General features: G+C 35.3%; 1 protein-coding gene across 1 annotated transcript; it reads left to right on the top strand.

Annotated features, from left to right (window-relative positions):
* The first annotated feature begins 132 nt into the window (after positions 1 to 132).
* On the top strand, positions 133 to 26,515 carry MFF (mitochondrial fission factor). Its single transcript, XM_063306680.1, has 9 exons — positions 133 to 315; positions 1,865 to 2,022; positions 5,272 to 5,492; positions 6,075 to 6,247; positions 8,409 to 8,497; positions 14,842 to 15,000; positions 20,166 to 20,228; positions 24,376 to 24,460; positions 25,337 to 26,515. The coding sequence occupies exons 2-9, from the start codon at positions 1,985 to 1,987 to the stop codon at positions 25,466 to 25,468; spliced, it is 960 nt and encodes a 319-aa protein (XP_063162750.1). The 5' UTR covers positions 133 to 315; positions 1,865 to 1,984; the 3' UTR covers positions 25,469 to 26,515.

Genomic DNA, 26,515 nt, shown 5'->3' with positions numbered 1-26,515 from the left:
CTTTAGCTTTCTGCAAAGCGAAGGGGAACCCAGCTGCGACCATAGTAAAGATGGCCGCGACACTTTCTAATTCCTACTGAGGGTCCGGTTCCGCCCTTCCTCGATCACGCGATAAATCACGGAACTTTCGCGGCTACCGGTTACGGCGGTTCAATTGGGACAATTTGGGTCGTTTCTCTTTTTGTTTTTGTTTCTTTGAGTTCCGTGCTGGGGAGCGACGTGCTCCGCCACTAACGGCCCCTGAAGGACGACGGAGCCTCAGGCGGCCGGAGTGGATACTTGGGACCAGGCTTCCGCCTCCCCGCTGGCCTCAGGGTGAGAAATAAAGGGAAAGTTGGTCTGGGGCCTTCTCTCCGAATTAACAGTGGAGCAAAGCTGGGGAGTTTGTATAGGAATCCTTGGTGGCTTCCTTGCTGAATTCAGATGTTCTCATTTACTGTTTTCGTCTGTTGATTCCCCCACCCCCTTCCCCACCAAAGGCTCGGCCACCGGCCCCAAGGTCCTTTCGCTTCCGTGCCTCAATAGCCTTGCCCCGCTGCTGCTTCTCTCTCCCCGCACCCCAAATTGCAAGCCGTAGTTATCTTCTGTCGCGTTAACGCCTTCTCTTCTTCCAGTGAGTTACTACACCTTCCGCCTCTCTCCCCCACTCCTCAGCTTTTTTTTTGTTTTTTGCGGGTTTGGTAACACTTATTTTTATCTCAACTACTGTGACCCATTCTGAGCACCCCATTTAAAGAAAGATTCAGAGAAACTGGAGCAGGTTGAGAGAAGTGCGGCGAAGACGATCAGGGGCTAAAAACCAAGCCTTAACCCTAAAAGAGATTGAAGCCACTGGGAATATTTAGCTTTGAGAAAAGATGCCTGAGGGGGACCCGATAACTCTCTTTAAATACCTAGAAGGATGTCAGGTGATAGAAAAACAAAGACCTGCTCTTTCTTATTGCAGAAAACCAATGAGTTTAAGTTCCAGGAACCAGGAAGGCAGATTCTGATTAACTGTTTGGAAACTTTCTTACAGTGCGAGCAAGGTTGACAGCGGAACAAATTACCAAGAGAGGTGATGGGTGTCATTTCATGATAGGTATTCCAACAAGGGCAGGAGAGCCATCTGTCTGGGATGCTTTAATTGGATTCTTGCACTGAACAGAGGATTGGACTTGATGACCTAAATGGCCTTTCCAGCTCTGTTGTGCTATAATTCATTCGCCCTCCTTAGTTCTGCTATGACCCTTACCTCCATTTTTATAGGCAGAATGCCACTGAATGCTAGGTACTGATCTGTGCCAAAGGACTGCCAAACAGACTGTTGTAGATGATGCCACATGTTCTTTATTTTAATGTGATCTGTATAAGGTCCCATATTTTGATGGTAAAGTGGGAAAAAACCTGAGAGGGCCAACTCTGTCCATATTTAATGTATTGTACTCTCCCTTGTGGGATTTACTATCCCACAGGCTTAGTCATATTCTCCATCTTATCTTTGCAATTGCTAGGATTAAAGCCTAGAAGAAGGGCAGGTATTGCAATGCTGTCTTTGGTCATAATTAGGTACACATTATTTTTATTAAATATGGGTTAATTATTTTACAGTTTTAGGAACTGTGTTCTGGCTGCTTGTTTTAGGTCTTCAACAGCTTTACTGTGATTTATAGTTCAGGTATTCTAAAAATCAGAGTTGAGGACTTAAACAAGATGGCATTTCTGAGTCCTCCTAAACCTTTAAATATTTGGAAGCTATTTGGCATATTCTTATCAAGCTCATATTATAGAATAGGGAGATGCCATTTGAAATGTCATTGGTAATAAATCTTTTATTAAGTAATATGCCTAATACTTCTCTCTGTTCTTCTTTTTCCCCTTACAGCTCGAAAAGCAGTTGTCATGCTGTCTTATGTAGAAAAGTTCCACTGTATAGTGAAATTATTCTATAAAGTAAACAGTGCTATAGTGTAGTAATATTAAAACATTGCAAGCAAACATCAAAATGAGCAAGCGAACAAGCAGTGAAATTCCTTTAGGAAGGTTAGTGAAAGTTGAAGAATTACACTTGTGAGTAGAGGATGAACTGTTGTAGTATCTTCATTTATTACAATGTGACCGTTTTGCATACAGTGTTCTCTGGTCTGATAGAGTTCCTTTCCTTCCCAACTAAAATTACATATATTTGTTATCTTTCTTCTCTAATAGGATGCAAGAATCCATGCATAAGATCCCCAGGTGGTTTTCCATTTGGAAAATGACATGGTCCAGATATGTGCTAGTGTAACAAGTTTTTGTCAAATAGTCCTCAAAACCTAAATCTAAAATTGAGAGGTTAGATAACATCCACAAGCCAATATCTAAAATGAAGATCCTGAAGCCTAAATTTTGATATTTTCCCAATTATTCTGAACCATGCACACATTATGTTTTGTTATGTTTCCATTCTGGCAGGTAGAATGGTCAAAAATCAGAAGTGGTGCAAATTGATTAGGCAATTTTTGCTACATAGTAGCAAATGTTATTCTTGGAGTCAATTTTTTGTAATTGTGCTAATAATGTTTTAAAAATAAATATAAGTGCAGAGGGTCTGTTTGGAATCTGATTTAGCGGGTATTGCATTTTAATACTTAGCATTCCCTGTAGTCTTGAATGGATCAATCCTTGTGCTTATTTTCTGCATGTTATACAAACTTTCATTGCCAAGCAGGATTAGGGCAGGGGGCAGCAAGATTTAATGTCCTATAACTCTTTACCTGAAATGTTACTTGGATTGTTTACTTATTTTAAAAAGTAAGCATTTGGTGGCTGTATTGATTTACTCACTGAGTGCCTTTTTTAAAAAATGTGCTGTATTTTCCAAGTCTCTTGAAATATACAAACCTGCTGTATATAGACAAATACTGGTTCATAGGACAAGAATTTGAAATACTGTTCCAGGTGATTTTCAGAAATTTAAAATCATACTTCTATAATGTTTCAAAAGCAGCATATAAGTATAAAATTTATATGCTGCTTTTGAAACATGTATTCAGCTTGCATTATCAGAGAGAAAAATTCAGAATTCGTGCTTCAAATGAATCTCAAATTTATCTAGATGTGATCGGAGGAAACTTTCATACCTGATTGCAATTATAAAGGGATTGCTTTCATATATTATAGATACGCTTCAGAGGGAAGGTGTCTTAAACTCTTAAGGTGTTGGCTACAATGCCAGTGTTTGTTTTCCTTTTCTCCTATTATAAGAACTTAAATTTCATAAAGAAAATCTTGTGGTGAGTTGTGCAGTAGTTTTGCTGCTAAAATAACTGTGCCATGTGTTCTTTCTCACAAGCAGAGTATATACCACTATGAGATATTGTGTAATGAATTTCAAATTCTGTGCTAAACAGACCGAGGTTCTTTTTGAATAGGAGTAGAAATTGGAAAAAAAAAAACCCTCTAATTTTGTTAGGACTGAATTGAATGTTTATTTATTTATTTAATATCCTGCCTTTATTATTTTTATAAGTAACTCAAGGCAGCGAATATACCTAATACTCCTTCCTCCTCCTCTTTTCCCCACAACAACAAGCCTGTGAGGTGAGTTGGGCTGAGAGAGTGACTGGCCCTAGGTCTCCCAGCCGGCTTTCATGCCTAAGGCAGGACTAGAACTCTCAGGCTCCTGGTTTCTAGCTCATTGCCTTAACCACTAGAATATATATGTATATACACACACATACACATGCACACATATAGATATATATAGATATATATGGTTATATTGTCATGATGGTTTTAATTTTTAATCTGTGTATGCCACCCAGAGTCACTGCTGTAAGATGGGCAGTTCTATAAATTAAATAAATAAATAAATAAATAAATAGTTTTATTTATAGGATTCTGGGCCTGAAGGATATATTCATAACAAACACCTGGTAGTGATTTTCCTTCCCCGCAAAGAAATCTGTTGTGTAGGCATATTGGATGTTTGTAAAAGGCACTTTCTTTTGTTCTGCTTAAGATTTTGTTGCAGTTTCTTGAACCACTCCAAGAAATGCTGCAACTCAGCCTGAGCTGCATCATGTACACTAGTCTTTTTTAACACTAAAAAAAAAAGGCACCTTTGGCTACTTAATAAAACATCTAATTTTAATCAAGCCTCTTCTGGATCTAACCCAGCAGATTTCAGTGGGTTTATCCTTGTCTGCTATGTTTCTAGAAGGGCTTGTCCTAATTGGATGTAGGAGAGACTGCTTTGAAGTAGTTCTGCTCCTTTCTAGACAGCTATTTTGACTCCATAATATATTTGGTTCAGAAACCTATAAGGATTCAGTGTATTGTTATGTTGTTTTTCATCTGTGTGAAACTATTCAATAAAGTAATGGCGCAGGGACTGGAGTGCCTTAATATCAGTATGCAAATCACATGCAGCTCTGTTTCTCCTTTTTGAATTGGAGGAGGGGACTAGGCTGATCCCTGTGCATGGTGTTGGAGTGGGTGATGCCAACAACTGAAGCTCAAGCCAGAGATGATAGAAGGTTATCTTCTGGCTCAAGCCAGAAGATGATAGAATAATTCCACAGTCTGTATGAGAGGAATTCAGTCTTTTTAGTTACATTCCCCTGGGGAGAATAAGTCCATAGCTTGAGAGTATTCTTAGATCTTTCATTGTCAATTAAGGCTAAAGCATTCTGTCCATTCTATCCCTGAAAATCTTGCATAGCACCTACTTTTCAATCCCAGGTTTAGGATTTTAAATTTTTCTAGGCCTTTTAAGTATGTGTGTGTGTGTGTGTGTGTGTGTGTATGTATATATGTATATATTTTCTTTTACAAAATACATTTAACTGTCTTAGGGTGCAATAGATCTGCATAGGATTGTGATATAAGTCAATAGATGAGACTATGTCAACACTTCTGCTACAATATTTTTGTAGTAAGCATGCTGAAAATTTGTGATGTTATCTCTGTCATCTGTTTCTAAATTGATTGCATTGGCAATTTGCTCCTTAATATTTAATGCTACCCTTCTAAAGAGCAATGATGTGCAGATTTTACTGTATAAAATTGGGATTCCAATGATCGATAGAAAGGACATCTCTAGCAGAAATTTAAATTCAATGTTAAATCATAGAAGCTTGACTATGTTGTATAAAGTGACAATGCTGCAATAGAAGAAGTTGTATTGTGAAAGTGTCTTTAAAGAAAAAATGCACTTGTTACAATAAGCAATATAAGTTATTGTACACTAAAAACATATGTTACTTGACACTGTTGATATATAATTCAAGTTGCTTCATCTCATATTAGGATGAGCACAGCAGCATTCCCATCTCCAGCTGCCGAAATGGCAGAAATGAATCGAATTCAATATGAAATTGAGTATACCGAAGGGATCAACCAGAGAATGAGAGTTCCAGAAAAACTCAAGGTAGCACCACCAAATGCTGACCTTGAGCAAGGTTGTCTTGAAGGAGGGCTTCCAAATGCCAGTGTAACAATGCAAGTGCCAGAGCGGATTGTAGTGGCAGGTACGTTTAGCTTTAGACTAGGAGGCTTTCATCCTTGTGAAAGGTTTCAGGGAGTCCATGAATTTTGATGGGAAAAATTACAACTCTTTTTTCACATGTATTCCTATATTACTGTTTTACGTGTTTAATTGTTTAATACTTTGATCACTGTATTTTGAGCATAACTGATTTCCTTTGTGACACTGTCTATATCTATATATTTTATGCATTTAAATACATTTATCTGAGAAGGGGTCTGGATTTCACCAGTCTTCCAATGGGAACTATGGTGTAAAAAAATTAACTCCTTTACATGAAAGGGGTATTATATTGTCAGCTCTGCATCTAGCTACTGTATGTTGTATGTGTAGTGTATATTATAAAAATGGTAATTTAAAAATGGTATCCATAGACCAATATTATGTAAGGGTTCCAAGGACATCACCTACAATCACTAGATAATCTTATGCTTAGATCACCCAGTAAATTTATATCTGAAGTTAGATATAAAGCTGGTTCACCATGCTTGTGCAGTCTATCCATTGAAGCTCAGCAAATAACTTGTATTGTGTGTTCTTGACTTGAAAATTAACTCTATTGCAGGTAATAGTGAAGACATTCCACTGTCTAGGCCCCCAGATCTAGATCTTCTACAGTCAACTCCATTCAAGCCTCTGTCACTGAAAACACCTCCCCGTGTTATTTCACTTAGTGATCGTCCACTAGATTTTCTGGACCTAGAGAGACCTCCTCCTCAAACTCCTCAGAATGAAGAGGCTAGTATACACTCTGCCTTGATAATACCACATTTTCTTTTAATATTTTATTAAAGTGAAAACCAAGAAATTGAAAATTTTCTGCATGATAATCCTGTTCAGAATACAGGTAGTCCTTGAGTTACGACAACAATTGGGACCAGAATTTCCATCGCTAAGCGACGTGGTGTAAAGCATAATATCACGTGACTGCATATCTTAGCAACAGCAATCCCTGCAGTCCCTATTGCTCTTGTTAAGCAAGGATTGTGGGTCATTAAGTGAGCAATTTCCTGCCAGCTTCCAACAACCAAAGTCAGTGTGGAAGCTGAGAAGAAGTTGCAGGTCCCAGGAGGTTTGCAAGCAGGCTAGCAGGTGGGAGAGACTTTCCCTGCTGGCTTCCCCATTGACTGTGCTTGTGGGAACCTGGCAGGGAAGGTCACAAATTGTGATCATGTGACATGGGAGGCTGCAACCCTCATAAGTGTGAGCCGGTTGCCAAGTGCCCAGATCACAGTCACATGACCGCGGGATTCTGGGACAACTGGAACTTAGAGGACCAATCATAACTACTGCTCGTTCAACACTGTTGTAACTTCGAATGGTTGCTAACAAGTGGTCGTTAACCAAGGACTACCTATAGTGTAAAATACATTGAATATGAATCTTGAATAAAAGTGCAGATGTTACCAGAGTCTCTTTATACAAACGTATTATTTGTTCTCATTTCATTAATATCTTTAATATATTAATAAAATTACTTTGTTTAAAGGACTCTGTTGAGGTTAAGAAGCTAAAAGAAAATTACTGTATTCCTTTCTTAATACTCTTTGTGTATATCTTTGTTAACAGAAGTATAGACTTCTAAGTAACAGTCACAAATAATTCATCTTAATCACTGTTTAGTTTCTACACTGTAGGTTTCTAGTGTTAAAATATATCATGTACATTATTTCAAAGGTAGGCTTATATTAGTTTTTGCAAACTAGGTGGAAGGTTGAGGCTCAAAATACAGCAGGTTCTCTGAGGCCATCCTGGTGAGTTCATTATAAAAGTGAGAAGTGGGCCACATTATGCCATCATTCCCACTCTTTACAACCACTATTCATCTATTTTTTTTTCCTTGTACCAAGATGTTATACTCTAAAGTAGCACTGGAAGTCCTTTTATAAGTTAAACTTTAGTGATAATAATACATGATTTGGCAGCTAGGGCACAAATTTACTTTAAGGCACATCATCTAAATTACCAGCTTTAGTGGGTTCAGAATAAATTATTGTTAGCTGATATTGCCCATAATTAACACAGGCTTTAAGTGCTTATGAGTGACTGTCATTCAGTTTCTAGGTATAGTGCTGATAACTGGCTCATAAAACTTTTATCTGCCCATAATTTACTTAATGTCATATCTTGATAATCCATCTATAAAAACAGTCTGAAGAGATTGTTATTGGCTTCACACTGTTGTAGAAGTGTAGAAGACAACAAGCTGAGTATCAGATCTTCAAGGCAGACCAGACACCGCATCAAGTACTGGAATTCTGCTTTTTTTGACAGGGTATTATAACAGAACCTTGAAACCTGATGAAGATTCTCTTTCCCCTCTTATACCAAAGAGAATCAGGACAGGGTAATCCTGAGTTTGTTTGTTTCTCACACCTACCTATCTATCTGGGCTGAGCTGATGTTTACATAATGGTCATTGAATTTCTTCTTCAAGGTTATCTCCATATTCCTCAACATTAGGAATCCTGACTCATATGAAATGCTAAACAAGAGATTCCCTGGTTACTTTAGCCACTCCTGGCTACAGGAGAAATCAAGCAGGAACAACCAGGGAGTGTGTGCTAGCACATATACTGACTTCCAATAAGCTGAAAATTCTCAGAATTCTTAGAATTATATTTGAATTTGCATATTTAATTGTATATGAATCTGGCTTACAATTATATGTGAATCTGCACATTTTCAAAATCATGACTGGCTAAAATATAAGTGGATCATTGGATGTATGAAATAAGCAGCTTATATTTTAACAGAAAAGAGGGAAATAAAATCCAGTGCTTAAAAGGCTTTCATTACTCAAGATCAGTTGTCTCTTAGATTAACCTGGTTATTAATGCTATAGATACAGTGAAATACTATCTTTGATTTGTTCTCTTGGCTTTTTTCTTTTTGGTAGACTCGGTCAGTAGGAAGGCTGAAAAGAGAACGTTCCATGAGTGAAAATGCAACTCGTCAGAATGGCCAGTTTATGAGAAATGAAGCAGTGTGAGTAGAGAAGGATTATGAATGCATCTGTAGATGAAAATTGATCTGTGTGTTTTTTCTTAGTTCTTGGTTAGGAAATGCCTTCAAGTGATTATTTTATCTATTTACAGCACTTTGATATTAGCTTTGAGGCCAAAAAGTGATCTTATCTGTTTGTAAATAATGCAGTGAAAAAGTTGAAGGGATACAGCTGCTATTTTTAATTCTGTTCTTGGGAGTGGGGGGATATTAACCAACTTGTTAATTGTAAAATGAATTTGTTTGCTCTGATTTTTTTTTAAATATACAAGCAATTATATTAGGCAGTTCCTATAATTTTTTATAGCGGAATTTGGTGTTTTTAAAAAAATGCATCCATGTTTTTGCTTTGTAACAACAAATTCTTAATATATCTTAAGCACTCAATGGTCTTTTGATTTCATTAGGGAAAACCACATGTATGAAGGCTTGTAGTATATTGCCACCTTGAATTTTTTTTAAAAAAATACTTAAACTTAGTATCCATGGATACCTCCCTGATATCTAGTACATTCTTTATTTTATGTTTAGATGTTCTAATTACATAAATAGGAGAGCTAGGATGCTGTATTTTTAGCCCCATTTTCCCCCAAGAATATCTATATGGCCCACAAACTCACTTTGAGAAAATAAAAGTGGATATTGATAGTCCAGTGCTTTCTTTGGAAGCATGCACTTCCCCAGCAAAGACAACAAAAGTATTAGGTACGTTATAAGAGTCCAGAAGGAGATGGTTGGCAGCAGCTTTACCTGTTTGTTTTTGTAAGATGGATGTTTTCTGACTGGCTGTGGCCATCATGACAGCCATTTTATGAATATGCAAGCCATCCCACCATGGCAGCTGTTTTAAGCGCATGCCCCAATGTGCTGTTAATATTCTTGGTGTTTCCCTAGCCCCCCACCCCAAATTGTCTTCCTCTGCTTTAAAATCTAGATCCAGTGGCACGAATGCAAACAGTGTAGAGTTTTGTTACATATTTCAGTGCCTGAACCCTAGTCTCTCTCAAACAAACCATAAAGCCCTGGCTGGCTCTTTCCCCAGGCTTTGGGCTAGGGTGGGATGTTGATTCCCTCTCTGGAGGGTTGTATGTTTGTTCTACTAGGATGACCATGCCCCTTTTCTGTTGTCTCTGATGATGTTTTAACTTTTTGTACGCCACCAGAGGTGGCGTTGGGCGACCTTAGAAACATGAAAAATGAAGAAATTCATTTGTTCATTCATTCATTCATTCATTCATTCATTTATTCATTCAACAAACTGTTGAGTGATCAGTTTCTAAGATGATCTAGAGATCCCAATTCTAAGAACAAAATGTAATTTGGAGCTCATGTAGCACCTTAAGCCAAGCCCCTTCAACAAAAATAGGCCTTTTCCTGGGATGGCTTGTCAGTTGTGGAGGGCAGCTGCACGAGCCGAAGAAAAGGCACAGCAGCTATAAGGAATTCTTAACAAGTACTATGCACATGCCCATCTGTTTTCCGCAGAGTCCTATCTATTTCTTTTAACCTCCTGTTATTTAGGTAAACAATAATTTCAGCTTCCAACCAAAACTGATGAAGAAAGGAATTTCTGAACCGTTTTCCTTCTTGTTTCTCTTCACCCACAATTGGAGAAAAGTAGGGAGGAGGAAACTAGATGGAGCAAAATAGTTGGTCTCCTCTGTGTGTAAGGGCATATTTAAAGATGTTATATTCAAAGGATAAGCATTTCACAGATATAAATAACTAAGATGTGTTAGAAGGCAATGGACCTCATTTGTGAAAGTCTGTCCAGTCAAAGTCCATTTTAAAGGTAAAGAACCATAAGATTAAAAAGCAAGAATCTTGAGGTTGCCTGCCTGCTGTTAGCATTTGAACTGAGCAGCCATATCAGTCATCTGACCATGTAGAATATAGTGTATTCCATTTTATGTATTAGTCATTATTTTTAAATTTGTCTTTATCATCTCATTTGCATGTGCTAATGTGTATTTTTTTTCTGTTGGTGTCACTTTTTTTTTTTTGCAAGTAAATGATTCATAAATGTGTATCAATTTTCTAAATACATTACAAGGAGTTCTTCCTATCCTTTCTCTTCTTCACATGACATCCTAGTATTTCAATGACATACTTCCCACAGGCTGAAATGATAGGCTATTTCTTCTCAAGCCTGCATTCAAAGGCCTTCAGTTTTTATTTGTTTTAATCTTCAGTTTTAGAAATATAAACTGTTATCCATTATTGTCCTAATTTATTGTGCAACATTTTGACAAATATCCATGCTCTTCCCCTTTGAGAGATGCTTATATATTTATTTATTTATTTCCTATCCCACCTTTATTATTTTTGTAAATAACTCAAGGTGGCAAACATACCTAATTCTCCTCCTATTTTCCCCACAACAACAACCCTGTGAGGTGAGTTGGGCTGAGAGAGAGTGACTGGCCCAAAGACACCCAGCTGGCTTTCATGCCTAAGGCCGGACTAGAACTCTCAGCCTCCTGGTTTCTAGCCTGGTGCCTTAACCACTAGACCACACTGGCTCTCTGTATATAGTTGGAACTGTTCTGTGTTCTAGTATATGAACTACCACATGAGATTCTAGCATGTTAGTTGTAACAGTGAAAATTCTGTGTCCAAACCTTACCAGCTCTAGAAGAATTTGTTTAGTTCCATTTTTTTCTCTACATAAAGAACAATACTACTTTATATGTTGTTGTAATTGCATTTGTCACACAGTAGTGTAATTGCCTCACCTGATCATTTTGACATACACTGATTCTTAAATGCTCCCCCAAACTAATAACTAGATACAAGAAGTGATGAGCAATAATGATGCCTTTCTTGCTAATTAATTCAAAGAGGACACTTTCCAGATAATCAGAACTGTTATTCATGATAGCACAATCTTGAAACTGACCAGAGAATGAAAATGTCAGGGTACCAGTCACCTTTTACAGCTAAAAATGAAATGTAAGCATGCTCACTAACAATTGATTATTCCCTGTTTACTGCACTCTATCAATATGGTTTAGCTATATTATCTGAAATGAAGCTCATTAACTTGTATTGCAGTATGTAGCACCTTTAATTTATACATACATACATACGTGTGTGTGTAATAAAATTAGATATGAACATTAATTCATCTTGTGAGTAAATTCAGGAAATAAGTTTTTTTGTCCTCTCCAAATAAGCATTATGCCCTCATTGGACAAATTTCTTCATAAATAGTAACAAGCTGGGGTGGAAGAGAGACAGTGTTTACATTTTCCTTTCCACAAATAAGATATATCTATTCTAGCTTTCAGGGTTGTTGTTGTTGTTGTTGTTGTTATATTTTATCCAACCTTTTTTATATATAACTCAAGGTGGTGAGAGTTGCCAAGTATTCTCTCATGTGCTTACAGGTCTGTTTAGAAAAATCCAACATGTGTAGTTTGAATCATATCTTTGATTCCTTAATCTTTGGGTCTCAGTGGTTTTGAACAAGTCCATACACTTTAGATTTTATGGCCATAGATTCTATGCAAATATTATATAAATTCAAGGACACCTGGTAGCTTTGAGGCCAAACAGATGTGTGTGCAGAGTCATATTTACTTTCTCAATGTGTACAGCCTCTACTTGTAAAGAAGTTTACTGGTGTAAAACCGTTTGAAACAAATTATGAGAAATGGTGGGTTCTGTATAATTATTTTAGAGAAGTAATGATAATTAAAACTGAAGCTTCATCATTAATATAGCTGGAATGGGGAAACGAAATATAGAATAGTTTTGTGCAGAGGGGTCAGTCTTTGTGAGTTTATTTCTTGCATTAAATTGTTACAGGAAGTGGTTGCACGTCAGTAACATTTCTTTTCGGAACTTCAAACTGAAAAGTATTACATACATGCTTATATATCTAATTTCCACAATTATGGGGAATTTGGTATCACTTGTTATTTTAGTATTAATATCGTTTGTTCCTTCATAACTGGTAAATGATTCCTAAGTCAATCAATATGTGTACGCTCCTTAAAGTACATGACATGCCAAACCCTGGGGAATGGTGTTAACTCATAACAGAGTGTTGCTTTGCTTGAATTGGTTTCAGTATTCATTTTCCACAAAGGTAGATAAGCTGGAAAAAATCTCAGAAATTCTTGAGAGCCATTGCCAATCAAAATAAATAGTACTGAGCTAAGTGAACCAATGGCTTAGTTAAACATAAATTCATTTACTTTGTTCTCACATGTATCTTTGTTGTGAATTTTAATGTCAGACTTCTGTTGTTTCAAACACTGTTTGTGTATACAGTAATCAACTTTGCAGAGTCTCATGGGGAAACATCTGTGATAATAACGCAATAAATGAGGTGTGCAAGGTTTTTTTTTTCAATGTATGAACTCATTTACTCAGCTGAAAATTAGTCCTACAGGTGAGGTCAAGTTGAAAACAATTTTTAATTTATATCATATTTTACTATATTGAGAAACTTAAGAAAGTAATTGTCCTTCCAGCAAAATCTATTACCAAGAGCCTGATTTATTTTTCTTTAGGTTGTTTTTAGGCCACTAGATAGCAAAATTCTCCAGATGGAAAACAGGAAATAGATGAATAAATATACAAACAATCCAATTTAAAAGAGAGCAGAAAAATGAAATGAAATCTACTTAGTTGAAAGAATTGTAGGGGTCCAGTGTAATTTAGGCTTCAGAACAAACAAACAGAAAGGTCATAGTCTGATACCAAAATGACATCAAGGTTACAATCCATTTTAACAATTCATTAAGTTTAACTGATAAAAGGAATATTTTAAAGGACAAGTTGGATTGTCTGTCACCAGAAAATGAATATATAAATATTATATTTACCTGAAAGGAAGATAGTCCAGAATTTAAGTTCAACTGCACCTTCCAACAAAGAATTAAACATAAAAAAAATCCGCCTCCATTATCATATTCTCAATCTAAGTTAAACCAAGATCAATTATGTGAGAAAAAATAGTCTTTCAGGTAAATCCTATAATAAATACAATAAACATCATCTGTAGGCCATGCATTTGCTTAGAATAGTTAGCTGCTAGTGATTTTCAAAGTCATAAGATCAGAGAAATCTGCAAAATTAAGCATATTTCCTTGGAAGCATGTTCTTGTTTTCATTTATATATTATTCAGGATTGTGATGGCAGCTTTTCCAGCTTGTCTGTTACATAAAACATGAGTAGAAACTCTCCACATTCTTTCCTATGGCTACAATTTCAATATGTAATCTAAATATAATCCTCTTCCTAAAGTGTTCAGTTTATTGATCAGAAGCTGTTTGTATAAAATATAAAATGCAGTTTTAGTTTAGGATCTCCAGTAGAAACATTCACTAATACCTATATAGCAGATGCCCATTCTGTCCATAATTCTTGAAACATTTTACTTCACAATAAATGCTTGAAGGTATTTTGCTTATTTGGGATGTGTCTAGAAGTTATCAGTGCCTTTGCTGTCTTACGTGTTTCTTTTGCAGCCTGTTTATTCTCATAATCTCCATAAAGTTTTTTTTCCAAAAAGTAAATATCATTATAGTTTTATCTAAACTTCATTTCAGAATACCTCCCTTCCACAGTTTTAAAATAATTTCAACATTTGAGCCTGTGGTATTTTATACAGTAGGTTTTAGCCAAAATCACATTCTTTGCAGTATGTCATTCTTACAAGAAACAGGAAACACTGCATGTGCTGTGTCATCTCTTTGTTTGCAAATATTTCTCTCCTCTCTCACTGAGATGGAAAGGGCTATTATCAAACCTAGATAAAAAAACTGGGATCAATCTTCTGATAAATTAGTTATAACTAAATTAAATATGGATTCTGGTAGGTCTCCCAATAGGTCAAAATCTACCTCTGGTATTCATTAAAGCAGTGTTTCTCAACCTTGACAATTTTAAGATGTCTGGGCTTCAACTCCCAGAATTCCCCAGCCAGCCATGCTGGCTGAGGAATTCTGGGAGTCGAAGCCCAGACATCTTAAAGTTGTCAAGGTTGAGAAATATTGCATTAAAGAGTGATTTTGTGGTTGTGTTTTGATCGCAGAATTGTATTTTATCATGCCTATTGTATATTTAGTATAGTAAGTTTTCAGTAATAATAATAGGTCTATACCAATATCTTAAAAGTGTTTTTCTCTTTTTACTGAAAGTTTTTCAGGTTCCTTTTAAATTCTATTTGATAATATTTTACTTATGTATGATAAAGGTGCCAAAAACTGGGACCAACTTAATTTTTCAACAAGGGTTGATAGAGAAAACTTTTTTCCTACCTGAAACCTGACACTAGTGTTTCTCTCTTCATTTGCTATGCTTGCACAAACAGTGTGACACCATCACCTCAACAGGTTCGTGTCTGCTCTCCCCAAAAGTTTTCTGAAGATGGATCTAGTCTTTACTCTGCTCGGGGCATTTTGTCGCTTATCCAGTCTTCTACCCGTAGGGCTTACCAGCAAGTCTTGGATGTGCTGGATGAAAACCGCAGGTGATTGGCCATCACAGATTCTGCCAATTTACTGCTTTTTACTTCCTTTTAATTTTCTAGTTTATCAATTTTGATTTTTTAAAAAAATACACAGCATTAAATTAATATTTTTCATGTCTTTTCTTTTTAGTATTTATGAATGACATTTCCAAAATTCACATTTCATGGGGCTTAGTTTTCTCGCTTATTTGGACAAAATGAACATCTAAACAGCCAGTTAAAATTCCTTTCTCCCTCAGTAGAAATCAGGAAGAAAAGAGAAACGGCACCAAATACAGCTATACAATCCAAGATAATATGTTCTTTTATGTTCCTTTGATAGAGTGGGAGAGCTTTTGTTCTTTTTAACTTCTTAATACTTTGGGAATACAAAGTATTCTCTCATTGTAATATGGCAGTGTTAGAATTTTTTAAAAAGTAGATGTTGAAGGAGATTAATGTTGAAGGAGATCCAAGTTAAAAATATATTCTGATACTGAATTTAACTGGGCACTGTCTGCAGTATCTATAACTGTTGTTGGAAAAATGCCTATAGTAATTTCTTCCTGAAAATGGCATGGAGAAGACAGCCTATGCAATTTATATGCATGGCTTTCAAAAGCTCTGATCAATTTTTTTGTTACCTGTTGTCAGCCCACTAACTAATTAGGAAGGTGTCAAGTATTAACCTGTGTCTTGCTCAAGTACCATAGAGGTAGGTACATCCAATTTTCCCAGATTAAGGTGAAAGAGTCTTAAAATACTTTCTCAGTATTTTGAAATACAACAATGTTTTTAAATTCTGTAAATCACTAGACATAATTCAACCATTGATAAAATAATAATAAGGCCTTGAGAAATATTCAGAATTCTGAAGAAAGTTTCTCATTATTGTTTATCTCAGAGTTTATTTTAAAAATCAAGATCTTATACCATTTTCTTTTAAATCCACCTTTTGGGGTAAAATAAAACTTCTTAAATTTGCATGTAGGAATGTGAAATTTGGAAAATATATTATTTGCATGGCTACAGTTGCTCATTGTTTCATAGTATTTTAATCTATAGAAAAGCTTTTTTTTTTGCTGTTTTAAGCATATTATTTTATTTAACAGTAGTTTTTAAAACTGTAATACATTTTTTTTAGTTACTGAATGTTGGTTTTGTTACGCACCCTAAAACTCGGGTTTTGTTCTGTTTCTATTTTATTTTTCTTTTAAAATATTTTCTGACTCCTGCATATCCCATCCCTGCTTTACATAACTACAGTATGTTCTGTTGTCAATTAAAATGTTGATTATTTATCATGGATAATTTAATCATATGACAAACTTTTTCTAACATTTCTTTCCTGAAAAACTCCCTTTCAGGAACTCGATCATACAGGAACATCTAGGACTCAAACATGAACTTGATATAACTTTTTGCTATCTTGAAAAAAATTCAGTGTATCTGCTCTGTATGAAAGACATCTCTAATCTGGATGTTACTGCTATGTCAGAAATTGTAGTAGTGAACAGCAGTGTTACTGGATAATTTAAAAGAGATAAATCCTTCCTGTCATGTTGTCTGTCTACTATTTATATCATCTAGCTTGAGCAGCTGTTTTATAATGTATATTTTATTACAAACCTTTCAATATATATTTGGCTGTAGATATACTTTTCATTGTAAAGTATGACACACTTCTGTTAATCTTTAATGTAAGATACTCAGAGAACATAAAGAGAGAACATGTTTATTGGTCATAGAAATATACTTAAGTAAAATGTCTAAAAGCTTGTTAAGGATTAGGGCAGATATGTATTTAAGTTTAATTTAAATAAATTACCAGTTGGAACTCAAATATTCTTACAGGAGATTAACTTTTGTTGCTTAAAGTGGGATTTAATTCCACCTTCATTTGCGTATAACTGAGGTCACTTGTTGAATAGCAAGACAATAAGAGCATTGTGATTAAGGTACAATAGAAAGATAAATATGTATGACTTTAAGAGGTAGGTAGAATGGATCTGAGCTCAAGTATTTCTGGCTTTTAGGTAAGAGTAAGCTAGAAGTTAAATATGCTTCTTTTTTTGGAAGACATGCTGCATTTGATGCAAAGGAAATTAAAATTTGTATTTAAACTGGACAAACTTTAACATAAATCTATCCTTGAATGTTGATACTTGATGTGGTACTACTTGAGGTTTTGTTAGCAATGAGTTGATAACTATATTATCAAACCAGTATTCTAAAAGCCAGTGGTGCCATATCTTAGACATAGACTATAGCTGTTGCATGCAGGTCTTTCTTTTTCCAGTTCCTAGCATCTCCTGTTAAAATGTCTCAGGCTCATGCTGGGGAATGACTTCTGATTGGCAACTTCATTTACAGTATGCCTCCATTTGCACATTTGTTTTTCAGCTGCCTCCCTTTCTATTTTTTTTCAAATATTTTTTTTTATCTTATAAATTTGTAGAAGCAGTACATGTTGTAATGATTTATGTTTCTCTTCAAATGTCCTCTCCTTATTGTAGATCTAACTTATAATGGTACTTTACATATGAAACTAAGGTTAGCATCAGCCACTTCTTGCAGGGTACAAAACACTGGAAATCCTTCATATTTACTACCCGAAGACTTGCTACCATATAAAATACACTTTCATAAACAGTATGGCAGTTCAAAGCATTTTCTCAATGTGCAGGACATGTATGCACTCATGCAGAGAGACATGGGAGTATAGGTAGTCCTCGACTTAAGACCATTCGTTTAGCAATCCTTTGAAGTTAAAATGGCGCTGAAAATAGTGATTTGCAACCTGTCCTTGCACTTACAACCGTCACAGCACCCCACGGTCACATGATCAAAATTCAGTTGCTTGGCAACCGGCATATATTTACAACAGTTTTAGTGTCCAGGGGTCACACAATCACCATTTGCGACCTTCCCAGCCAGCTTCCAACAAGCGAAATCAATGGGGAACAGCACGATTCACTTAACGACTGCCGCAAAAAATGTAAAATCAAGTATGGTCACGTGATGCCTTGCTTAAATGACCACACCGCTTAATGACGAATTTTCCGGTCCCTATTGTTGTAAGTCAAGGACTGCCTGTAGTTTCCAAAATATTCATGCAAGCCTTGCAAATGAAGTAGCATGACTTTGAAAAAGACGGGCTTTGTGCCCTCTTTCTATTCAAGTTCCTGGTAAAGTGCAGTAGTGGTTGTTTCAGTTCCAGCTAAGCTTTGCAAGTACGATTCACAGATATATTCCATTGTGAAAAATGTGTTCCTTATTCTCTAATGATAAGACAGCCAGTGGTGGTTAGTGTGTTAGCCTTTTTTCTTTTAATGAACTCCAACTTTTAGCCTCAGAGCAACTGTTAAGTGTTAACGGTTAACTGTTAAGCTTAACATATGCATGCTCTACTCATAACCCTGTGTCCTAATTAGAGAGTTAAAGAGGGCTTAGAGAGATCTGTGACAGCTTTTGTTTTCCTGTCATGGTTCTGAATGGCAGCAGCTAGTTGTCTGCTTGCTTCCCTCTGGCACATAAACCTCTGATCTTACATTCAGTCCTCTCCCAGCACTCCAACCATACCTTCTGAATTGGTTAGTTATTGTCCCTTGGCAATCTTCATCCTGTTCTGTCATCTCCATCACACTTTTTCAGATGGTGCCAAACAATTCTTTTTAGCAGTGCAAGTCACAGCATGCAAGCAAAATATGTTCTGTGCTTTTTATAGGATGATTTACACAAGGCTAGTTAATGAGCTAGGATGATTGACACAAGTCTAGTTAATAGCTATGCCTGCAGGTTATTTGGCATATCCACAATACATTAATATTCATTTCCCCAGTTAGGTGGCAGCATCTAACCGACCTAGTCTGATCTTGAAAAGCAAAGCAGGGTCAGACCCTGTTGGTACTTGATAAGCCTATGCTTGAAGTGACATTAATCCCATAGAAGCAACATAATTCTCTTTACCTCAGTGAAGCAATGCGCATTGTCTCAAACCACTTCTGTATTGTTGCCGACATGAACTTCATGGACATGTCCATGAAATCATCAGGGGTCAACCTTTATTTGGAGTCTTTACTTTTCAATTTGTATTAAATGGTAGATATTTATGGCTTCTAGAGTGCCAGTTTAAACTGAATCCAGCTTACTTGTGAACATGAATGTTCTTGTGTTCATTGTCTTTTCAACAGAATTCTGTGACAGATTATTTAAAGCATAAATTATTCAGTAGCTAATAATTTTCAGAAACAATAGCTACTTGTCAGATTAAAAGATTATATTAAGTACTTGCTTTATGTCTCATAAAAATGTCACATGATGTCCAAGGAGTTGATGTGTTTAGTGATTTGTATTGGCCGTTATTTTTCTTACTCTGAGAAAGATTTCTTAGAACATGGTGATGCTGTCATAGGTTTTTATGAAGAAATTTGAAATAATATTTTTTTTAATTATTCTGTGAGTGAAAATATGAGCATGTGCATTTATTGTTAGTTTGTATCAAAGCTTTGTGGTGCTCAAAAGCTTAAGATACATATTTCCAGGAATTTTTAGAAATTACATATGAGTTAAAAGCAAAATGGCCCAGAATTAATAAATTAACATCAGTAATATAGAAGGGATTTTATTACAATTATAGACAGATATATATGAATGAATACAGAGATTCGATTTGGTAGGGTTGGCATGCTCTGGGTTCCTTCAGTTAAACATTGCCATCTATTGGGACCCCAGAAGCATAGAAGCCTTCTATGTAGTAGTGCCTGCCCTCTGGAATAAGGTTCTCCCTGAGATCCAGACAGCCCCCACCCTGCTGGCATTTCAAAGGGCCTTGAAGACCTGGCTCTTTGCCCAGGCTTTGGCGAGGATGAGTGAAAATGAAATAGTTCTGTTAAGATTTACCGTACTTAGAATAGGCCATTGAAATCAATGGGACATAAATTAGTCATAATTAGATTAAGCTAACCATAATCTGAAAAAAAAAGTCTTTTGTACATCATGGAACATAATATTCCATTATAAAATAGAATATTTTGAAAAATAGGGTTTATATTTGCAATATGTCAAGTATAATAGAAATAACAATATTTGACTTCAGGGTTTTTTGTTTTTTTGTTTTTGTTCTACTTCTCTCCATGTGTTTTTTTTTTCCTGCTTCTGTCTCCTATCTACAAAACTTACCTTAGGCCAGTGTTACGTGGTGGGTCAGCAGCTGCCAATTCCGTTAGCCGCCATCATGATGATGCCAGGTAAATTTGCATTTAGTTAGCTATGATATTCAGCTTTTCTACAAACTGTCAAAGGTGTTCCTGAACTAGTTTGCTCAATAATAAAATCCTCTGAATGCAACAGAACTTACTACTTAATATATATATACTTCATATTGTTTATTCAGTAGACATACATATTTTTATATCAAAAAATCATGTTGCATTCATATTTTTAAACGCTTTCATTTGTAATAACTTTACACACCTTTATACTGATTTTTCAGGGGCCAATCCTATGCTACAAAAGTAATTGATGGATTTCTCAAATGATTCAAGATAATTTTGATTCCTGGTTTAGATTGGAAACTTGTTCCAAGATATTAAAACAATGCCAAATGGTTCAATTTGATCCATAACAAATGCTGTATTTGCCTAGAGTCCTTTGATTGAATATATTTTAAACAAATATTTAAAATTATAGTGTTTTAACACTATAATTGTATGTAGTAGTTATGCCCAGTGGTTTTGTATTCCTCTTTCTGTGCTTCTTCTGCTGAGTCTACTTGAGTCTAACCATACTAAAGGATTCATTAACCTTATTTCTGTCTAACCTAACCCTAATGCCATGGCTTGATGAGTAAAGAAAAAGAAATAGAGTAGCTACCATGCATAGGACAGAAGAAAGTTGTGTGGGAATAACCAATTGTAAATAGAATTGCCTATCACTAGGAAACAGGGAAGGTTTTGTAATGCCATGACTGATACATTAACAATGCAGTTTTTATTTGAAGAGAAGCAGCACTGAATGCAACCAAGTTTTGAAGGGATGTATGATCAGGCATTTACCAAACATCAATGCTATTAATCAGACTTAAGCCAGTAATATTTATGGTAAATTGGTGTGAAATCTTCTCAGGGCCAGATCCCAACCATGCAGATTGTAAATTATCTGCTGTAAAATAGTATGCAATTGTTATGAGAATAAATTAAGAGCTAGCAGTTGAAAGCCACCAGAAATGAATCATGGAATTCTCTTTGGCTTTGGTGAGTTAGGATGTTCTTAGTTCTGAGAACCATAAATGCAAATTTGTATGTTCAATTTAGAAAGACTCTCCAGCTCCTTTTTGGAGCTCAGTTGGGCCCTTACAAGTCATTCCTTTGTCTTGAAAGAGTTCAATTCAAGGTTATAGGATCTATTTTTCAAGTACCTTGCTGTGTTCCGAACGTGGTGCTTTGCCATGAAACTAGCCTACTTAAAATAGAAACTTCTGCTTGGAATTTCATCTTTTCCTATTGGCTTAAACTCTTTTTTCAGTCTTCTTGGTGCCAGGCAATACACACTAAACTGCAATTATATGGCTTTTCATGGGCAGCCATCACCCTGATGTGCTGTGAATGTGCACTAGCTGATCTCAAACAATGGGCTGTCGATTTAGAGCTGCAATCAGATTTATCAATCCTACCTAAAAACACTTTTTTGGGCCATTCTGCACATCTTCTCCAACCAGCCAGATATCTTAGCTGCATAACAATTCTGAAATTTAGAAGGGTTTATCCTTGGCTAGATTCAGTGACAGCTTCCTTCCAACAGCTGTTATTAAAAGGAGATACCGAAATAGCCATTTTGAACAAAGACTGTGTCCACGTGGTGGAGGAATAATTGAAACGATGGAACACATTATTTTGTATTGTCCTCTGTCCTAACTTAGAGTGAAGAACCATGCTGAGACAGTGACTTGGTCTCTAGTGTTTATTGAACTGCTCTAGTAGATAGAAAGTCCTGCCAAACTGAAAGAACGTGGGAAACCCACACAGATAAACCCAAAACCCAGTGCGGGTCTGCTCTGAGTTTCTTTGAAGGAAAGTTCAAAGCCTCTAAACTACGCATGTGTTTTCCCCCCTGGATAGGGTCACCCTCCTGCTCACCATCAGGGCTCATGACATCCTCTCTATATAGATGCTCACCAGGAATCATCATCTCCATTCTTTACTAAACTTCCTGGTCTTTCTGATTCATTTTATCTTAATTCTTACTATTAGATCAATCTGATTTTATTTCATTGACCACAGCTAAGTACTGTTCTATAGTTTCTACAGTACACTGTAATATCTCTTCTAATTTTTTTAGATTTTTTTAGAATTTTAAGTGTTTCTCCCTTTTATACTAATTAGCTGTGATTCTTTTGTTCTATTTGCTGATCTATGACAAAATAAAAATTGATTTGATTTGATTTAGAAAGACTCACTATATCAATTTAATATTATGGAAATATACAAAGTAAATTTGAAATTTATCACACTAAGTACAGTACTGAATCTCCACCTTCGCTGAATAGAACATAAAAATAATAAAAGATTTTAAAATCAATTCTGAATCTCTTTAAAATTGATATTACATTAGATGCTTTGTATATGTCTGATACAGAGATCTTTTTAAAGCATCCTTTGTTTTTGTTAGCAAATTGATAGGTTTTACATTTAAAATGAAGAGATGCTCAAATAACTTACTCAGCTTCTTTTGATAAATGTCCTTATGTTCTTTTACTATATGCCTTCAACTCTTTTCATTCAACAGTCCTGCTTTCTGCTTTTGATGTATTTGCTTTTTAAATTTATTATATCGTTTTCATTATACTCCTCAAAATCTTATTTCACATTCTTTATTTGCATGTCTTTGGTGCACATTGTATTCTTCTTTATTCTCATTTGTGAAAGACTTAATTGAAGGCTTTTCTCAAATATCTTTAATACTGCTTGTTAACCAGCTGGTGACCATTTATACCACTTGGCTGATTTCATAGATAGATAGATAGAATAGATAAGATAGATAGATAGATAGATAGATAGATAGATAGATAGATAGATAGATAGATAGATAGATAGATAGATAGAGGTGAGCTTCTGTTCTGTTCTGAGTACTCTAGAGAGACTTGCCCCTCTAAGTTTCCTTTTCAGATTTCTTTTTCCTTAATCCTTTTTATTTTTAACATTCTTGTTGAATGCTAGTGTAACAATATCAGATTTGTTGGATGACTTTCCCGCTTAACTTAAAATTTAAAACTTAGTTTCCAGTGTGCTAGATCTTGGATTGCACTTAGGGTTCCTCCTCTTTGGTTTTATGATCCAGTGATCTATGGTACATTCATGTGGGGTATCTTGATATTATATCACAATGCAGTAACTGTAGCATTATTTATCCAGGTTTTATCAGAATAATTGAGGATACTTACATTGGGTTTTTTTTTCAGAATCTCTTTGATTTTTTTTTCTTTATCTCAAGATGGCTCTACAGCCTGATACTGTCACCCTTAAGTTCCTTTTGTACGTGCCTGGCTTGCCCAAATTCATTATCTCCTACCTCATTAATCTAAGCTTCTTTCCTATATATCTTATCCATATACTGATGAGAACTGTACCATCACTTAACTGCACTGAGCTTGTCTGTGTAATTGGCAACATTGTGCTGAAGCTTTGGTTTTAAAACTCCTGCACAGCAACCTAAATTTGGCTTTCAGGATTTTATGACTATCTCTCACCTCATAATTGAGGTGCATCATAATTGCTGATTTCATCCCCATACTGCCATCATGGAATATGTATACCTATCACAAACCTAGCTCTGTCATTCTACACGTAATATTAAGACATTCTTTTTTTTAAATACAGTTTTCTTCAACAAGCCTTAGTGACCTAGCTTACATAATACTATGCTATAAATCATGATTTACAAATCACAATAGCTGGCCTTATACATCACATACAGATAATGGTTAAAACAAACCATAATTTAGGGTTTAGGGTTGTGTGTTCCCAACCTCTGTCTCTAATGTTGATTGACCATTACCAATAACTAACCCTCCAAAGGCATATCTTCAGCATGAAAAGTTATTTCTTGAAATTCTTCCCATTATTTTACCCTAGAATTAGCTACTGTATTTTACCTAGAATCCAAATAGGTTTTCGTACATAAAAGCATTTTTCAGTTCACAGAAAATAACTTTCTGATTCTTTTTTGTTTTTGTTATAGTTGCATTTCCCCAGGCTGTATTGAATTACCATTCTGTATAATTGTCTAATGTTTTAAGAGTTTTTTTTAGAGAAGATGGAAAAATGTGCAAAAAAATATATTTTTACCTATAATTCTCTCTGTGCCACTGAAGAATGTTTATATTTTTCTATCATACAGATATACTCTTTCAAATATAGACACATCATTTGAGGGAGCACCAGAAGATATGACAGTTGTGGATGCTGCTTCTTTAAGAAGACAGGTATTTAAAATGCCGTTACATAATATAGTTAATTCTGTACCTATCAGATAGTAAATGTGAGGTGCAAGGGGGCAAAGTTATATTTGCATTAACATTTAGAAGTGTATTCATATTTGGTAGTGCAAATACAGTTTGTCAACTGTGGTACAAAATTGTTCTCTCAGTAATCTCAGTTTCTATATTAATAAAATACAGGAATGTCCCAGCACACATGTGAGTAAAAAGATTTGGAAAAGGAGAGCCTGTTGGGCTCTTTTGCTTTGTTTCAAGCCGGTGAATGAATTGAATGCTTGTTTTACTTATATTAAAATTCATTTATATATTTTATATAGTGGCATTATTCTTCATATACCATAAAGCTTTTTCTATTTTTTGTTGCAAAGCAGCTTTCAAATAAATAAATTTAGAAAAAGGGTTGAACTGTAAGACCAGAAAGCGGTATCTTTTCACAGATGTTTAAAATTAAAAGCCAAGACAATTTTTCAAAATTGCAATAATTATTTGCATAGTAAAGAATAATGTAAATAGAAGCAAAAGAATAATGTAAATAGAAGCAGAGTGCTAATGATACGCCATGCAAGAAGACTGCACTAGGTCCTGCAGTAAAAGGGATGTTAAGATGGAACAGCAAAATCAAAAATGGATAGTGAAATGCCAGAGATTAAAGTATGAATTTAATACAAAGATGGAAGATGAAAGAAAAAAATAGCCAAAATTCCCAGTTCTAAGACTGTGAGGGCAAGAGAATTTCTTACTGAAACCAAGTCTTCTGTTGGTTGAGCAGTAGGTTTCCAGGATTGAAGTCCTACATTGACAGAATCTATTTGATCCCTCAGATGGTTGTGGCAAGTATTAATATTTGTTTTTCTTTTTTAGATAATAAAACTTAATCGCCGCCTACAACTTCTGGAAGAAGAAAATAAAGAGCGTGCTAAAAGGGAGATGATCATGTATTCAATTACTGTAGCTTTTTGGCTACTAAATAGTTGGCTTTGGTTTCGGCGCTAAAAGTAGCCTCTACATTTAAAAAGATCTCATGATGGGGAAATACAAAAAAATTGCAAAGCCCTTTGTTCCTGTCTTTGAATTGTATGGTGACTTATGACCCATGCACTGGAAACTTCTGCCACTGGAAACAACTGCAACATATTACAGTGTTAAAAGGATGCTTGGACATTTTTTTCAAATTTGTTGTAACATTCTGTTATCCTTCTTTTGCATGATAATGTATATTTGAACTGTATTATTTTGCAAAGGGAAATGTCTCCACCCTGTGGAGGCATCTACAGACAATTCTCTTGCATAGGAAGACAAACACGTATTTTTCAAATAATCTACAAAATGGCATAACTTACAGTAGGTTTCTCATTGTTTTTGTATTATTAAATACAGCACCTTTATTGTTAACTTTATTGCACTTGTTTCATTTTAGCCAATTTTTTTTGCAGTGGTTTGCCAGATGAAAAGGCATCCTAACTTATCTATCTCTCTCATTCTGGCACATGTACATATTGACTAAAAAACATGATTTACTAGAATGTCAGCAGATTATCCAGAGGTATGTGTAAAATGTATTTTAGCTTTAATTTTGCTTTTTTTTTTCTAAAAAATAAAATTTTAAGCAAGTCTGTTTGAGTGATTTAAAGATTATGGAACAAAGTACCAATGGTAGTGTAAGTCAAAAAAGTAAAGAGGTGGTAATTTCTTATCATTGCACTGAATTGTATTCTTTGTTCTTTGGATATGTGGAAACTTGCATTTGGAAGTGCTTACCTTTCTATTTTGAGCTAAGGCATATTTCATTTTGTTCAACACTGCATCTCAAATCACTGTTTTCTATTCAAGTGGTAATTTTGCTCTTACACTTTCATTGAGTCCAGCCATTTGCACTACTTAATTTTCCTACAGTAATGTTCACCCTGTGTTTCATTTTAAAAGTTCTACTTTCTTGGAAAGTGCTGTAAAATAATGTTGACATGAAAAGCATTTGTGAACTGTGAAAAACAAAGCCTAGTCCCTAAATAATTTCTACAATTAAAGATTAGATAAGATGAA

Source organism: Candoia aspera, chromosome 6, assembly GCF_035149785.1.
Source record: "Candoia aspera isolate rCanAsp1 chromosome 6, rCanAsp1.hap2, whole genome shotgun sequence".
NCBI lineage: Eukaryota > Metazoa > Chordata > Lepidosauria > Squamata > Boidae > Candoia > Candoia aspera.
The sequence above is the reverse complement of the archived record's forward strand: the minus strand, read 5'-3'. Positions and strand labels throughout refer to the sequence as shown.